Source organism: Seriola aureovittata, chromosome 6 (assembly GCF_021018895.1).
Source record: "Seriola aureovittata isolate HTS-2021-v1 ecotype China chromosome 6, ASM2101889v1, whole genome shotgun sequence".
NCBI classification, from domain to species: Eukaryota; Metazoa; Chordata; class Actinopteri; order Carangiformes; family Carangidae; genus Seriola; species Seriola aureovittata.
This window is the reverse complement of record NC_079369.1, coordinates 20,083,243-20,097,459: the sequence shown is the minus strand read 5'-3', so window position 1 is coordinate 20,097,459 and position 14,217 is coordinate 20,083,243. Positions and strand designations below refer to the sequence as shown.

Below are 14,217 nucleotides of genomic sequence, written 5' to 3'. Positions count from 1 at the left end.
TTTGCGATAGCAAGAATCCAGATCTCACAAGCCTGTGGGAACTTGTCGGTGTGTCTCAGCTTGTCAAGCCACCCAGTGTCATATGCTAAGTCATGATCTCATATGACCACACCCCCCAGATTTTAACGGTGTTATGAAGTTGAATGCAGTTAAGTGAAGGGCCCTTTTGATTCCTCTGTCAGCAGCACCTCTAGCACTGTATACACCTGGCAGTGACAAGCATACTGCATCTGTCTCACCCTTGTTATATTCACAACATATCATCTATTACTATTTCATCTAAGAAATGATATACATTTTGTCCTACTCATTTAGTTTTAAAACCAAGACACGTAGAAAAAAGTTTAGATGGTTAACAAGATTTGGAGGGTGTGACGGCGTATACATTTATTTATTCGCAATTCTGACAGATTGTCAACTCCTTCTGGAGAATATACTACGGCAAGCTCCTTAAGCGAAGATGCAGTTTGGAATGTAAATCAACTGGTAAATGAAATATTTTGCATTCAAGCACATTTCCTTTAACAAATCGCCACATCACTAACGCCGGCACATAAATCTGCTTGTCGAAACGTGGCAGGTTACCATCAATCATAAAATGACAGCAAAATATCTGAACTCTTTCACTTCAGAAAGCAACAGGAAAACTCCAGACAGGGAAACAGTCACGCCCCTATCTGTTTAGGTCTAGAGGTTGTGTGTTATGCAAAAGTGAGCCGAACAAAATCTACTTCAGGGTGACTTCAAGGCTCTCAATGGCACATGATTCACTATGGTTCTACCCACTACTTCATCCCCTAGAGACAGGGAACATGACACATCCCAGGAGCCGGTTTTCACAGCCAGACAAGGCTGCTATTTCCTGGGGTGATCATTCAATGTATGTCAAATTACTCGTAATCTCGCCCATTATCTCCCATTATTTTTTTAAAATAATATTTCCAATACACTGCATTTCATATTCATTCAGGAAAACCTACCTCATGCGATAGTGCAACTTGATACTGGTTTCATCTGTGATCTTGAACTCGTAGTTGGGGGGGTACCATGTTCCAGTAGTCTCATTGTACAGGGAAAATAGATTATGGCACAAGGGAGAGATTGCTGGGAAAGGGAAGAGAAAAGACGAAGAGAGATCAATATTCTGACCAATTGTTAAGAGTGGAACCGGTGATTTGCAGCCCCTCTCCAAAGAGAGGATTTAGGAGCAATGGCAAACATTTAAGGGGAGTCATCGATTCTCTAACAGTCATGATGTCCATCTTGGTTGGAATCTAATGCATTTTATTTTACATGTTGACAAATGAATGGTAGCACTTAAACCTACAGTATGTAACTTTTTGATATTTTTTTTGTTGAAATATGCTGTCAAAGGCTTCTGTGAGTCTGACTAATTAAACAGCCAGGCAGCAGTGCACAGATATTCCCCTCTATTAGTTTTTGAGTGAGCCTTGCCCTTCTAACCAATCGCAGAAGGCCAGAGTAAGGCCTTTGCTCTCACGGCTCTCAATCAATACATTAACACACTTCTGGTCTCCTACTGCGCTTGCACTGAGGTTTCAAGTTAGCATTAGCTGCTCGAGGACAGCGCTATGGCTGACTTACAGGCAAGCAAGCTACTGATACCGATATTGCATATTGTATCTTTAAAGGTGAGGCAGTAATGTCCATCTGGGTTTGAGATAACAGTAAGAGCCTCTGTGACAGTGTTGTTCAATACTCTGCATTGCCACATTTCATAAAGTTAATCAGAGAGAAAAGAGCAGAGCAGAGCAGAGCCACTTAACTTTACGGCCACAGGGGCTGAAAAATTACTCATTAACGATTTTGACTGATTGTTACAGAATAGGACATTCAAATGTTGGCTCACTACCTCACTACCTGTCAGGGTGGCTGGTAAACCAGATAGACAGATAGGTCAACTATAATAACTATGGTAGTAAAACTACTTTAATAAATATTAAATAATAAATATCAACGTTTCTGCTATTTAACTGCATGTTTCAAACATTCTTGCACATACACATTGGTTACCTCATAAAATGAAGGAACATCTGATCACAATGTCATCTGAGGGATTTTGTTATCAGGTATAATGCGTCTCTCCATATTGCATGTGTTGCAATCACGTTGATCTGCCTTTGGTTTATGGATAGTGATATACTTTCCGCAATTGCAAGTACTTCCTTGTGTTAATATGTCTGTCTGTGTACTTGCTGTAACTATTCTTATTTTGTTTATTTATTTACTTTTGTTTTGTTATTTGTTATATTAAAGAATTTCCTGTAACCATCACTACTTAACTAAAGCCAGGACCTGGCAGGCAGTGTCTTCTAATGGTGTGTGCTGAAATGTGTTCTTGTTAGAGCCCAACAGACATAACAGTGAATCATTACTACTGGTTATTGATAATAAGTTTGATGCGAGGTCATTTAAGAGTGGGGATCTAGGATGAAGACCCGATTTTAAGAATATGGATCCACCAATTCATTGGACACCTACTTGTCCCATATTTTAGTCACAGCAAAATTTACAACACAGCCCTCAATACTGGCAACAAGCAAAGACTAAATCAAAAAAATAAAGCAGGAACTCTTGACTATGCTAGCGTGCCAACATGTTTGTCACTCACAGCATTTCTTGGCAGCATCCACACAGAGCTCCTCAGCAGTGTAGCATCCTTTTAAGTACTCTAGCTGGTGCACGTCCGGTGAGTAAAAGTGGATCTCCAGGCCCCAAGTGGTAGTAGGAGAAGAGGACAGTGGAGCCCTCTTGCTGGACCTCCTCATCTTCCCACAGAGTTGCCTGCTCAACTCCATCACCCACAGAGTTGGCATTCAGACACTGGAAACGTGAAATAAAAAAGAGAAATGGGGGAAAGTGGGAATTATACATAAAACTTTTGCTTTACAGTCATAGTTTCTGTACGCAGCAACTTAGCTTTTATACTGTGTACTCCAATTTCAAGGATAATTCTAATATAAAAAATATTTTGTAGTTTTCTTAATGTTAATTATTGTTAATTCCATGAGTAGACCAACCAACAAGCATTGCCAAAGTAGCCAGAGCGGGATATAGCTTATTTCGCTGTGCCACAGACCATCGGAGTTGTACAAAACACATCAATGAGCCACACGTAGTAGTAGTTGACTTGTTCCTTCATTAAAAAAAACATGGGCACTGTTCTGTTTCCATAAATACTCACATGAGTATCAAACGTGCATTAATTCACCAATGAAAATAGTCCCAAACAAGTGCACTGTTTAGTCCTTTTTGAATAATGTTTGCTAAAAACTACAGTGCTTGGCTGTTTTATGAATTTTTTTTATTTTTTATTAAAGTTTATATCAGTAAGCCATTTTGAAACATTTAAGTCTTCAGTAGGAACAACTAAGCTTGGAGCTGATTTACAGACAGGAGGATAAGGAAGTCAGAAAGCATTAAGAAAGACCAACACATTGTTGGTTTTCGTCTTTTGACGGGATATGTTGACAATAAGGAAGAATATAAATATTGCCAGCCTTATCCTTTCAACTGAGGATGAATAAAACAAAAGAGAATACATACATGGGAAACAGCAGATCACATAATTAAATAAAATAAGTGAATTAATATATACATAATCTTTACCCTAATTCATATTTCTCCCACCAACAATTTACTCTATTTTGATTGTCACTGGAATAATAAATCAAACTTGTACGACACAACATTCACCCAAATGAGTGTATTCATGTTAGTTTGTTCAACCCTCAAGTGTGTTAAGTGTGAGTGTGTGTGTTACAGCAAGGCAACAGAATTGATTGTGTGGTGATCTCCGGCAAACAGCAGAGAGACTCTGAGTTCAGTGTTCATTTACCTGATGACTCATATTAACACTGTAAAGAGCCCTAACACACATAAGCCCACAGAATACAATGGCGTCCCACTAAACTCATGCAGTGCTAGTGAAATGACGTCAGCCTCTGAAATGAGCAGATGACATCAGTACGGAAGACAGATCATCACTGTGCAAGGGCTGCGCACTACTGGATGAGTCTAACACCATGCCTACACCGGTAGTATAACAAAAGCAGCATGTCAACAGCTGCTGTGAGTCCCTCATCCTTGTTTTCAAGGCATCTGTTCAACAGTGCTGCTTTGTACTTAATGGTGTGTTGACTGCATTTACAGCTAAATACACATTTATGTAGTTAAGCACATAGATGGGGAAAAAAATAACTTCAAGACTGAAAAGACACCTGATGTCACAGACATTAGTTAAAACACTGTTCTGTTGAACAAACTACAGAATGCAAATGTTGCACACAGAGAAAACCTTACTTCCCTCTTACACCAATGAGTATATTACTTGAAACTTTCTATGTTTTCACAGATGAGGAGTCCTATAAAACAGTGTGTGGGAATATAAAGTAAAAACAAGGTGAGACAACATTAAAAGAGATCACATGAGCAATGTGTAGGGCTGGGCCAAATGACTTCAAATCAATAAAACTACTATTTCAAATTTTTACCTGCATTGCGGTTAATTCACACATTTTTATAAACTAAAACGGGACCAGAAGCATTTCCAAAGTATCCATTTTCGGGGCTCAAAAACTCAGGACCAGTGTGGAGGCCAGGTAAACGTAGCAAAAGTGATGCGTTTTAAAACTTAAAGATATAAGTGTGGACACAGCCTGCGGCTCAGTGCTTTGAGTGCACACGAACTAATGTTAGTTTGATGGGGCGGAGGCACGTAATAGACAGAGACATAACTGAACATGAGATAGTATTTAAGTAAGGGGACAGTTCATGAACGCACACATAGGGGAGAGTATTAACGAAATTAATCGACATGAGCAAGCCTGTGAGAGGCAAAGGTTTCTATGGCTTTCAGAGAGTGTATACATCGTTCTACTGAATCCAGAAATGAACATAACAATAAGACAGGATAAATACATTAAGGGCTATCAAGGACCAAAATAATTATACGTTGAATTGCACAGCCATTCATCGACAAAACTCTATATACTATGTCACTGTTCAGTAAGGAGCCTATAAAACACACCACACCACTGTAGCAAGCGATGTCCAGATAACTTCATTGACAAAGTATTCCAGCATACCTAGCAAAACCCTGCAATCATCAGCAACACTGATAATTATTGCATAGGTAGTTATCTTCATGTCACACACTCAAGCTGATCAGCCACGATACTAAAACAGGCAACTGGTTTTAATGTTGTGGTTGATATATGCAGATGTAAAAAGAGGAGAAAAATTGTGAGCGAGAAAGAGAGAGAGAGAGAGTCATCCTGCAAACTGTGACCTAAATAACTTCAGTACAGTGAGAGACAGACTGTCTTTGTTCATCCGCTTTATCACTGTCCCTTTTTTGCTTGTCATAACTCCTGTTAACTTGCTATTAAGCTGACAAATAAATTGTATTAAATTGCAGGACCAAAAAAAGTGATTTAACCAAACTGTCAAGTGAACTATCCTCTACGAGTCATTATTTCTCATCAGTCTCTTCATTAAAACTGAATTTCTTGAGAAGAGGTTTTCAGTGAGTCATCTGTCGGCCTTTGACAGTATGTGAGTTAACCAGTCAGTGTGTCAATTTCCCTTGCCCTTCCTCTTTCTACCTAAATTCAACATAATACTTCTGACCGTCTCTTTTAGATATTATATAGTTATTTGCACTGTATATCATAAATAAATAAATATATATTTTTTTTTTTTTTAATATCTGGTGTGGTGCATTAATAAAGCTATCTTTAACAAATTACATGATTGAGCCTGATCTGACGCCACTTTTATCAGAGCTACAGTTATGCAATCATCAGACCATGTTTTTCGCAAGTCCAGCAGAAAAAATGTTGACAGTTCTCCCCTCTACCCCTGAGTGATGTCCCTCTGCTTCTTTACTTTTTTTTTTTTTTTGAAAAAGATAAAATGACTGGAGCTATTATTTCAGAAATAATAGCTAATTCTACTAGTTCAACAGCTAATTCTGACAGTTGTGGAGGTGATTCAGATGATGGTAAAACAGACATCATCTACACAAAAAACATGACAAATACCACCTCTACTTGCTTCTACTGTTTCAGTAAAAAGGGACAAAATACTGATCATCTTCTTGATTCATTTTTTGGTCTATGTTAGAAAAAGGTGAAAAATGCCTAGTTCAAAGCAGGAACCAGAAATTTTACCTTCTTTAACTTAAAAAAAAATTACTTAAAAAAATCCACCATCAGCACTTTTTCTTATTAATTTTATGTTGATCGAAATGTTGTCACTTAAATCTTGAGATTATGAATATTTTATGATATTTGGTAGCTTGGGTGGACAGTACCTCTTATTAATGTATCATCTGGTGCTAGCGTTTTTATCTAAGGATACATGTAAGATTCTGTTTTTTCATGTTAGTTGACTTGACGAAAAAGGTGGAACTACACTACAAGGCCGGTGCAGAACCAGGACAATTTATAGCGTGCAAACACCAGGGTTCTAAGAAAGGTGGAACACAACTGTGCACGATATTGTTTTGCGCATTGGACATCTCTCACGCCTTTCATTGTGTCATGTTGTATTTACTATGCTTTTCATTTGCACTGAGTAGTTTGGTTGCATGGATCCGAGGGAACAGTTTACAAATCTGAGCGCACGGACTATGAATCCAACAGTGCAGCTTTTAAACCATGTGCACAGATTTGCAAACCTAGAGCCTAACACATGCATCTTTTCTTTCTCAGGCCAGCCCCAAGGGGGGCTCCGCACCCTCATACATTCAGTATGTTTATGTATACAAGTGATGAAATCACTGTGTTCGCAAACACCAATCAAATAGAGGACTCTACTTGATGCAACAATTAGTCGGTTAATTCTTTAGTCAATTAACAGAAAATTATTCAGATAAATCACTTTGAGTAATTCAAATCTGAAATTCTCTGGTTCCAACTTCTCTAATGTGTGCCGTATTGTTTTCATAACTCTTCTATGAAAGTAAACTCAATATCTTTGGACAGTGGGTCGCACAAACTTGACTTTGGGAAACCATGGTGGGCATTTTTCACAACATGACATTTTATACACCAACGATTAATCAAGAAAAAAAATGATCTGAATACTTTCTTTGCCTGCAATTGGTATGGTAGATCAGTTAAAAACTGACCACAAGCATCATGGAGCCAAAGTCCTCATGAGGAGCAAGGTTTTTACAATCAGGGTTATAAAATGGGGATGGGTCAGGGCCACTGTAAACATGGTCTAATTTCCGCCAGTGGGAGACAATGGGAAACATCTGACTGAGTTTAACATTATATTTACGTCACAGTTTAAGTTCAAACTGTTGTATACACGCTACATATTACACTACATCACTGTTATAAAACACTATCACTACAGTCACCCCGAATCAAAAACTGTCTTCACTGTCTCTACTGTGTTTCATCACTGTCTCTACTTTGTTTCTTCACTGTCTGTACTGTGTTTCATCACTCTCTCTACTATGTTTCTTCACTGTGCTGTACTGTGTTTCTCTACTGTTTCTTTACTGTATTTCTCTACTGTGCTCTGCATTTCTTTACCGTACTCTAATATGATTCTTTACTGTTTTCTACTGTACATTACTACATTTCTTTGTTTCTTTACAATGTTTCTCTACTGTACTCTACTATGGAACAAATACATACTAAATAAAACACAGCACTGTAGTACAAAACTGATAACATCAAACACAGACATTAACTGTGTTTCTATACTGTACTCTGCTGTATTACTTCACTGTGTTCTAGTGTACTTCATTTCTTTACTGTATTTCCTTACAGTACTCTTCTGTGTTTCTTCACTGTGCTGTACTTTGTTTCACTGCTTTTATCTACTGTGTTTCTTTACTGCTTTTCCCTACTGTATGCTACTGTGGAACAAATACACACTACATAAAACACTTCATGGTACAAAACTCACAACATCATTCATAACTTTGTTTTTTTACTGTACTCTACTGTGTATCTTTACTGTGTTGCTTTACTGTGTTTCTCATCTGTACTATACTGTGTTTATGTACTGTACTGTACTGTGTTTCTTTACAGCTTTCTTAACTGTACTCTTGTGTTTCCTTACTGTGTTTTTCTACTGTACTGCTATTTCTCTACTGTACGCTACTGTGTTTATTTACAGCATTTCTATACACTACTCTATTGGGTTTCTGTACTATGTTTCTCGACTGTGCCGTGTTTCTTTTCTGTACTCAAAACTGTGATCTAATTTAAGGATTGAATAAAAGTTCTACCGAATTAAACAAAGGCACAGAGCAGAGTTGGGGTGCAATGAAAGGTGGTGGTGAGAAACTTTTATTTCTCACTTCTGACCACACCCCTAACTGATGTTAGGTGTGATCTGAAAATATTTTTTGATGAAAGAGAAGAACTACATCCACCCATTGATGAATGATAAGTTGCCAGTTGTTAAAATATATACCCACAACTTTCTTCAAACAGCTGGAAAAGCTTTTATAATTTCAATGATTAACAATATTCGGGTATCAACAAAAAGAGCTGTCACCAACTAGTGCTGACAAACTGCAAAACTGGAGAGTACATTGGTCATAAAGCATTGTGAGCCTTTAGATACTCCTGCCCTTGTGGTTAAGATGTTGATTATTATAGTACATAGTGTTCTGAATAATGAGTGTAATACATACACTGAATGAACAGATAATTAACTAGGATTTAGTTACACTGAATAATGAACAAACAGAACCTTTTATATGCGTTTACTTTCAGACAGATGAAGAATGTTTGGACTTATTATCTTAAGATTTTAAAACCATCTGGCCCAGGTCAATGACAGTTTTTATTTTCCTCCTTGGTCTTATGTTTTGTGGAACCTCTTCATCAGTTACTGTGATTATTGTTCATAATATGGCGCTCCTGTTGGTGATATTGTTGTGCTTAATGTCATAAAATAGATTAGTGCTTAGTTGCAGCAATTTTGCCAGTATACTTTCTGGGGAAGGACATGCCCTCAAATATCTGAGCATTAACTGTTTTTGATGATTCAGAATAAGTGCTTTGATAGTCAGAGATGCTTCATTATGGGCTCTTCCTTATTGGTTCCTAAAACTTCTTGAGTTTTCAAGGCAAGTAATGAAATTCTGCACCATATTCTATACTTGATACTGTACCCATATGTAATTTAATTTCAACATAACTACCAAATCAAGAATTGATATATTTACTGCAGGCTTTTAGTACTGACTGAACTAAGAGTTCTAGTGTTGTGTGATGTCACTCACTTGTAAGTAACTTTGGATAAAAGCTTCTGCCAAATGGGTGAATGTACATTTTGTTACTACATGAACAAGTGACTTAACCAATTAACAGAATTCAAACCATAGAAGTTGAAAGTTATTGGTGAAATTGGCCATTAAAATGTTTAATTTGAATGTAAATCACGGCACATGATTTCTCTCCTAATTTGAATCTTAACAAAATTTTATAAATTTTATAAACATAGTCTTTCACTTTTTGTAATAGGTCACTGCATCTCAGCAAAATGTGGTCTCACTTCCTCAAAGCCACAGACCCTCTGTGCCTAAAATGAAAATACAGTAGGCAGACAATAGGCTGAGAAAGCATTAACATCACAAAGGTCACTTGGTTATTACAAGAAAAGATCAAGTGAGCGCTAGTCTAGTGCTCTTTGGTGTTAAATATCATGCTACCATGGTGAGTACCAAAAGGTGGGCAAGTTTACTTTCAACTGAAGTAAGCATGTAAGTGTAAAAATTGGGAAAAACTAACTACTACAAATGTTAAACTTTGATAATTATCCCATATCTAAATGCAATTAATATTTCTGATAATTCATTCATATTAGCATTTCAATTTAATTATCATTTCTGCTCCTCATTTAGTATTTCCAATATCAATTCCTTTCACTGAGTTCACATTTTTTGTACAAAGCGTACATTCAGATGAAAAATTACCCTTCACTAGTTAAAACACAAACAAGTGCATTAACTTGATACCCAAGTTCACTGGATGGAAAAAAAACAATTTGTCAGTGCAAGTGTTACCAGTAAAAATCAGAGAGCTCTCCATTATAGAAGTGCACCACTTCTTTATTCTGATATGGACAAAATGCTGATTAAATGCCACTGTATGTTTCAAGAGCTTTAAATGTTCAAAGCCAGACAGGTCAAGTTTCTGTCAAGAGTAGAAACAGGAAGAGCTGCAAGAAACTATGTTGTTTCATTGTTTGAGATGAAGTTTTAGTGAGTGGTGGTGAGGCCAGAAACTATGTGTATGTGTGTGTGCGCGTGTGTGCGCCTGCATGTGTATGAGCATTGATGCGTGACCATGCGCACATATGCCTGCATGCGCGCGTGTGTGTGTGTGTGTGTGTGTGTGTGTGTGTGTGTATATGTTTGTGTTTGTGTGTGCTGGGCCCAGAAGGAAACACCTCCTTTTGTCAACCTCAAAATTTCTTCATTATTTAATCCAATATTTGCATTACACACAGGGCTGCAGCCAACAGTTATTTTCATTATTGATTACCCCCCTGATTGAAGTAAATGTTTGGTTTAAAAAATGCCAGATTTTTGGTGAGAATTATGAAAAAGAGATGCCTTGTTTGTCAGACCAACAATCAAAAACCTAATAGTAGTATAGATTCAATTTACTGTTATAGAAGGAGTCAGCTGATTCATTGACTAATTGTTGCAGCTGTACACAGATGATAGAAATATAAGTGACATATCAAAACTGCCATTCTCTGCTTGTTCTGGTAATCTATGAATTTCCAGTTAACAGAATGATAATAAAATGCAAACATATGATTTAAATCCACCTTTTCTGATTTGAAGCATGAACCTGTGTGGTTACCTTTGTCAAGGGAGCCAAAACTCTCAAAACAATAGATTTTCTTTCAGACCCTGTATACATAATCCATAACTATTTTGAAAATTCCAAAAGTTTTTCAACTACTTTGAAAATGTCAAAAGTCCCTGTTTCCATCCTCTCAAATGTGAATATTCTGTTTTCCTTTGTCTTGATAGGAAGTGAATATTAGGGGTTTTTGGATGATCATCAGTCTTAAAATCTGAACAGATCACCTTGGACTTTGGGAAACTGTGAAGGGCATTTTACACAATATTCTGATCACAGCCAACTGACTAATCGATTACGCAAGAAAAAATTTGATAGACTCATCGACAGTGAAAATAATCATTTGCAGCCCAAAAATCTCACTTGGATCAATCTTTATTTTGTTAGAGTAAAGTCCCTCTGATTCCCCTGATCCCAGAGAAATAAAACTAACAGCAGATTTTTGTTTTATTTCACACTCTATAAAGACAATTAAAGAATCTTGTTATCCAGTATTGTTCTTGAGACTTGTTGAACTTTTTTTTTAAGTTCAGTAGGCCCTTGTTTGTGATAACATTATTGTATTGGATTGCATTATATTATAGGATCTTACTGGTATTTTGTCCTATTTTGTCTGCTCAATGTAACATGAGATATTCCTAACTTCAATTTTATTCAAAATAGATTGTAATCATGCTGTACAACAGCCCAGCATCTTTCTCTCTTTTTACTATCATGCCAAGTGAACTAGCGTTGGATGACATTAGCTTGTTAGCCTGCTAGTTGACGTATAGATGGCCAAAGCTAACAGCAGCTCGATGTTTCCCCATTTGACAATAAGGGGGGGGAAATGACAAACGTGTTGGTGTGCTCAGTGGACCAAAAGACAGGTCTTTTTTCGATGAGTATATTTAATAAACGGTTATTTACTCACCTAGCGAGCGTAGCCAGACAGCTGGCAAGTTACTTCCTTTTCGTTTAGTACATTAGACGCTTCAACCAAGTTGGAGCTCCCGCTCTAGAAGGATTTCACGTATGGCTTGTCGACTATTTGATTCCAAAACTTCTCAAGAAAAACCTTCAGTATCCAGAAGTAAAAATATGACGTTAAATCCACAGAATATTTCGATACTTCAAAGCTTGTGTGTAGACGTAGTCCTCCTCTCTTCGTGCTAACCCTTCCTGACAAGTGACTGCCCCATTCCCGAAAACAACGCAGTGGCCGTCTGTTGAATACGGCTGCTGATTGGCTGGTGACCCTGTCACTCAAGATGACGCATTTTTACCCTTTCTTGGACTCAGGCTACACACCGAGTGACCACTGACAGTTTCAATGCAGTTCTATCTGGGAATCAAACAGTGATATTCGGAATAAGCTGTACAGTAACAGACACATCAGAAGTTCTTTAAACCATGTTATGTTTCCTGCAGCAAAATCTTCTTTTATTTTGGGTGATATCCAGAGGGGAAAAAGCTTGCTGTATCCAACATAAATACTACATTAATAATTTAGTTATAGAATTATAACTGCTCGAATCCAAAAAATGTGGTAAAAATTGCCAAAAAATGTGGGCAAATAATAAATTATTCCTGTGATTTTTGTAAATCAGATAGAGAAACACTTTCAGTAGTTTTTTCACTGCATTCACTCTTGCTTATTTTGATAGATATATATGCAGAGAATCAATAGGGAAATGGGAGGATTGATGTAAGCTATTTCATGTGGTGGTGGAGGTCATGTGGAGATATTGTAGTTAGTGGGATGGAAGTGAATATCCTCTACATAATTTAATTGCTGGTCATTATTGGTAAATTTCACATCCGCAAAGCCAAAGATATACAGATAATAACAGCTAAGAAGACTTTCAATATCTTAAATGAATATGATTTCATTTTGAACTTGAAAATAAATTTCAATTAATGGATTGTACAAAGTGTACACTTTTTGTAACTCTTAGTTGTAAATTAAACATTAAAGAATAGACACCCTCATATCACTGGATTCACCTGACAAATTTTAAATCATGACAAATTTCATACTTTTCTTCCTTTTTATCTTGTTTTCCCGTTTACATTCATCCATACCTTAAATCAAACACAGAAATACTCAGTGTCACAGAGCCTCAAATTTTCCAAAACATGTCCACCTTTCCCCTCACACTAATATTCTCTCTGGTACAGTATGATCATACTTCCATTGTCGTAAAATACATTTCTTGGCTGCTCTCATGGCAAGCAGGACCATTTGCACACTGAAATACTGCACAAACTCTAAAACTATGAAACCCAGAGCCTTATGCAATTAATTTGAAATGTAATTTATTTTCATTTTTTGCTTTTTATCTATTACACTTTTTGTTGATGTATTATTATTTGTGTACTACATTGAGCTTATAATGCATTGTTACTGTTGTTGGAATGGTAAACCATTGTAAGTTATATTTTGTAAGGCTAACTGAAGTAAAAAAAAAAAAAAAAAGACATTATTAGAGTCCATCCAGGTACTAATAACCACTTAAATGTATTTCCTACACAATTCAGTTGCTGATGATATTTTAACTTCAAACATTAACTACCTCTTCATTATAAAGTCCAGTATGTGGAGCAGGGGTTTAAAGTTTCCACATCACAGTTGTGTATGTTGCACATTGGACAAAGATTAGCTTCCAGACTAGTTCTGATGCCACGAAAATTATGCAGTAACACTTTATTTGGACAGTTTGTCTACAGAGAGTTTACAGAGTATTTGTAACATTTCATCAAGTTGAGATTCAACAGTTCAACTGTTTGGCTAACCCTAATCATAACCATTAAATGGTTTACTAACTGTTGGTTGAATATTTGTATAAACATCAGTTGAGCATTCGAATGTTCAACAAAGATTAAACATGAAGTGTTACAGATACTCTGTAAACTCTCCATAGACAGACTGTCCAAATAAAGTGTTACTGCAGCCAAACAAAGCATAACTAATTATGCTTTTAGATACTCATCTTAAATTGCCATTTAAATTGAGATCTAAGGTGCGCAAAGAGAAACTTCCCACCTTCAGCAGATCAACATGACAAAAGCCTTTTAGTGTCAAACCCTGCACGCACATCATTCTGTAATATGAATGTCAAACATTCAAAATGATTAATTCATCTTTGCCATTCTGTAGGTGGTAAAAAATGTAAGTACGCTAGTTCCTTCCAGATCTATGCTTGAGCTATCTTAAACATCTTTCTGATTGTGCTTGTAAAACCTGATAGCATGTGGTCATGGCATATATTTGTAATACTGATTCATCTGCCCCACCCCTGGCAAATTTGCATAACTGTCTCTCTGACTTAATTTGTTACCTCTAAGATACTCTGTTGGAAGA

At 36.8% G+C, this 14,217-nt stretch overlaps 1 protein-coding gene across 1 annotated transcript in view; it reads right to left on the bottom strand.

Annotated features, from left to right (window-relative positions):
• jak1 (Janus kinase 1) overlaps nt 1-12,041 on the bottom strand; it is a 38,252-nt gene extending 26,211 nt beyond the window's left edge. Inside the window, exons 1-3 of the mRNA XM_056378168.1 lie at nt 11,788-12,041; nt 2,633-2,844; nt 981-1,104 (exon numbers count right to left, since the gene is read on the bottom strand). Coding sequence (XP_056234143.1) covers nt 981-1,104; nt 2,633-2,837 — 329 coding nt within the window. The 5' untranslated portion in view covers nt 2,838-2,844; nt 11,788-12,041. The remainder of the gene's footprint in view (nt 1-980; nt 1,105-2,632; nt 2,845-11,787) is intronic.
• Nucleotides 12,042-14,217: the final 2,176 nt, after the last annotated feature.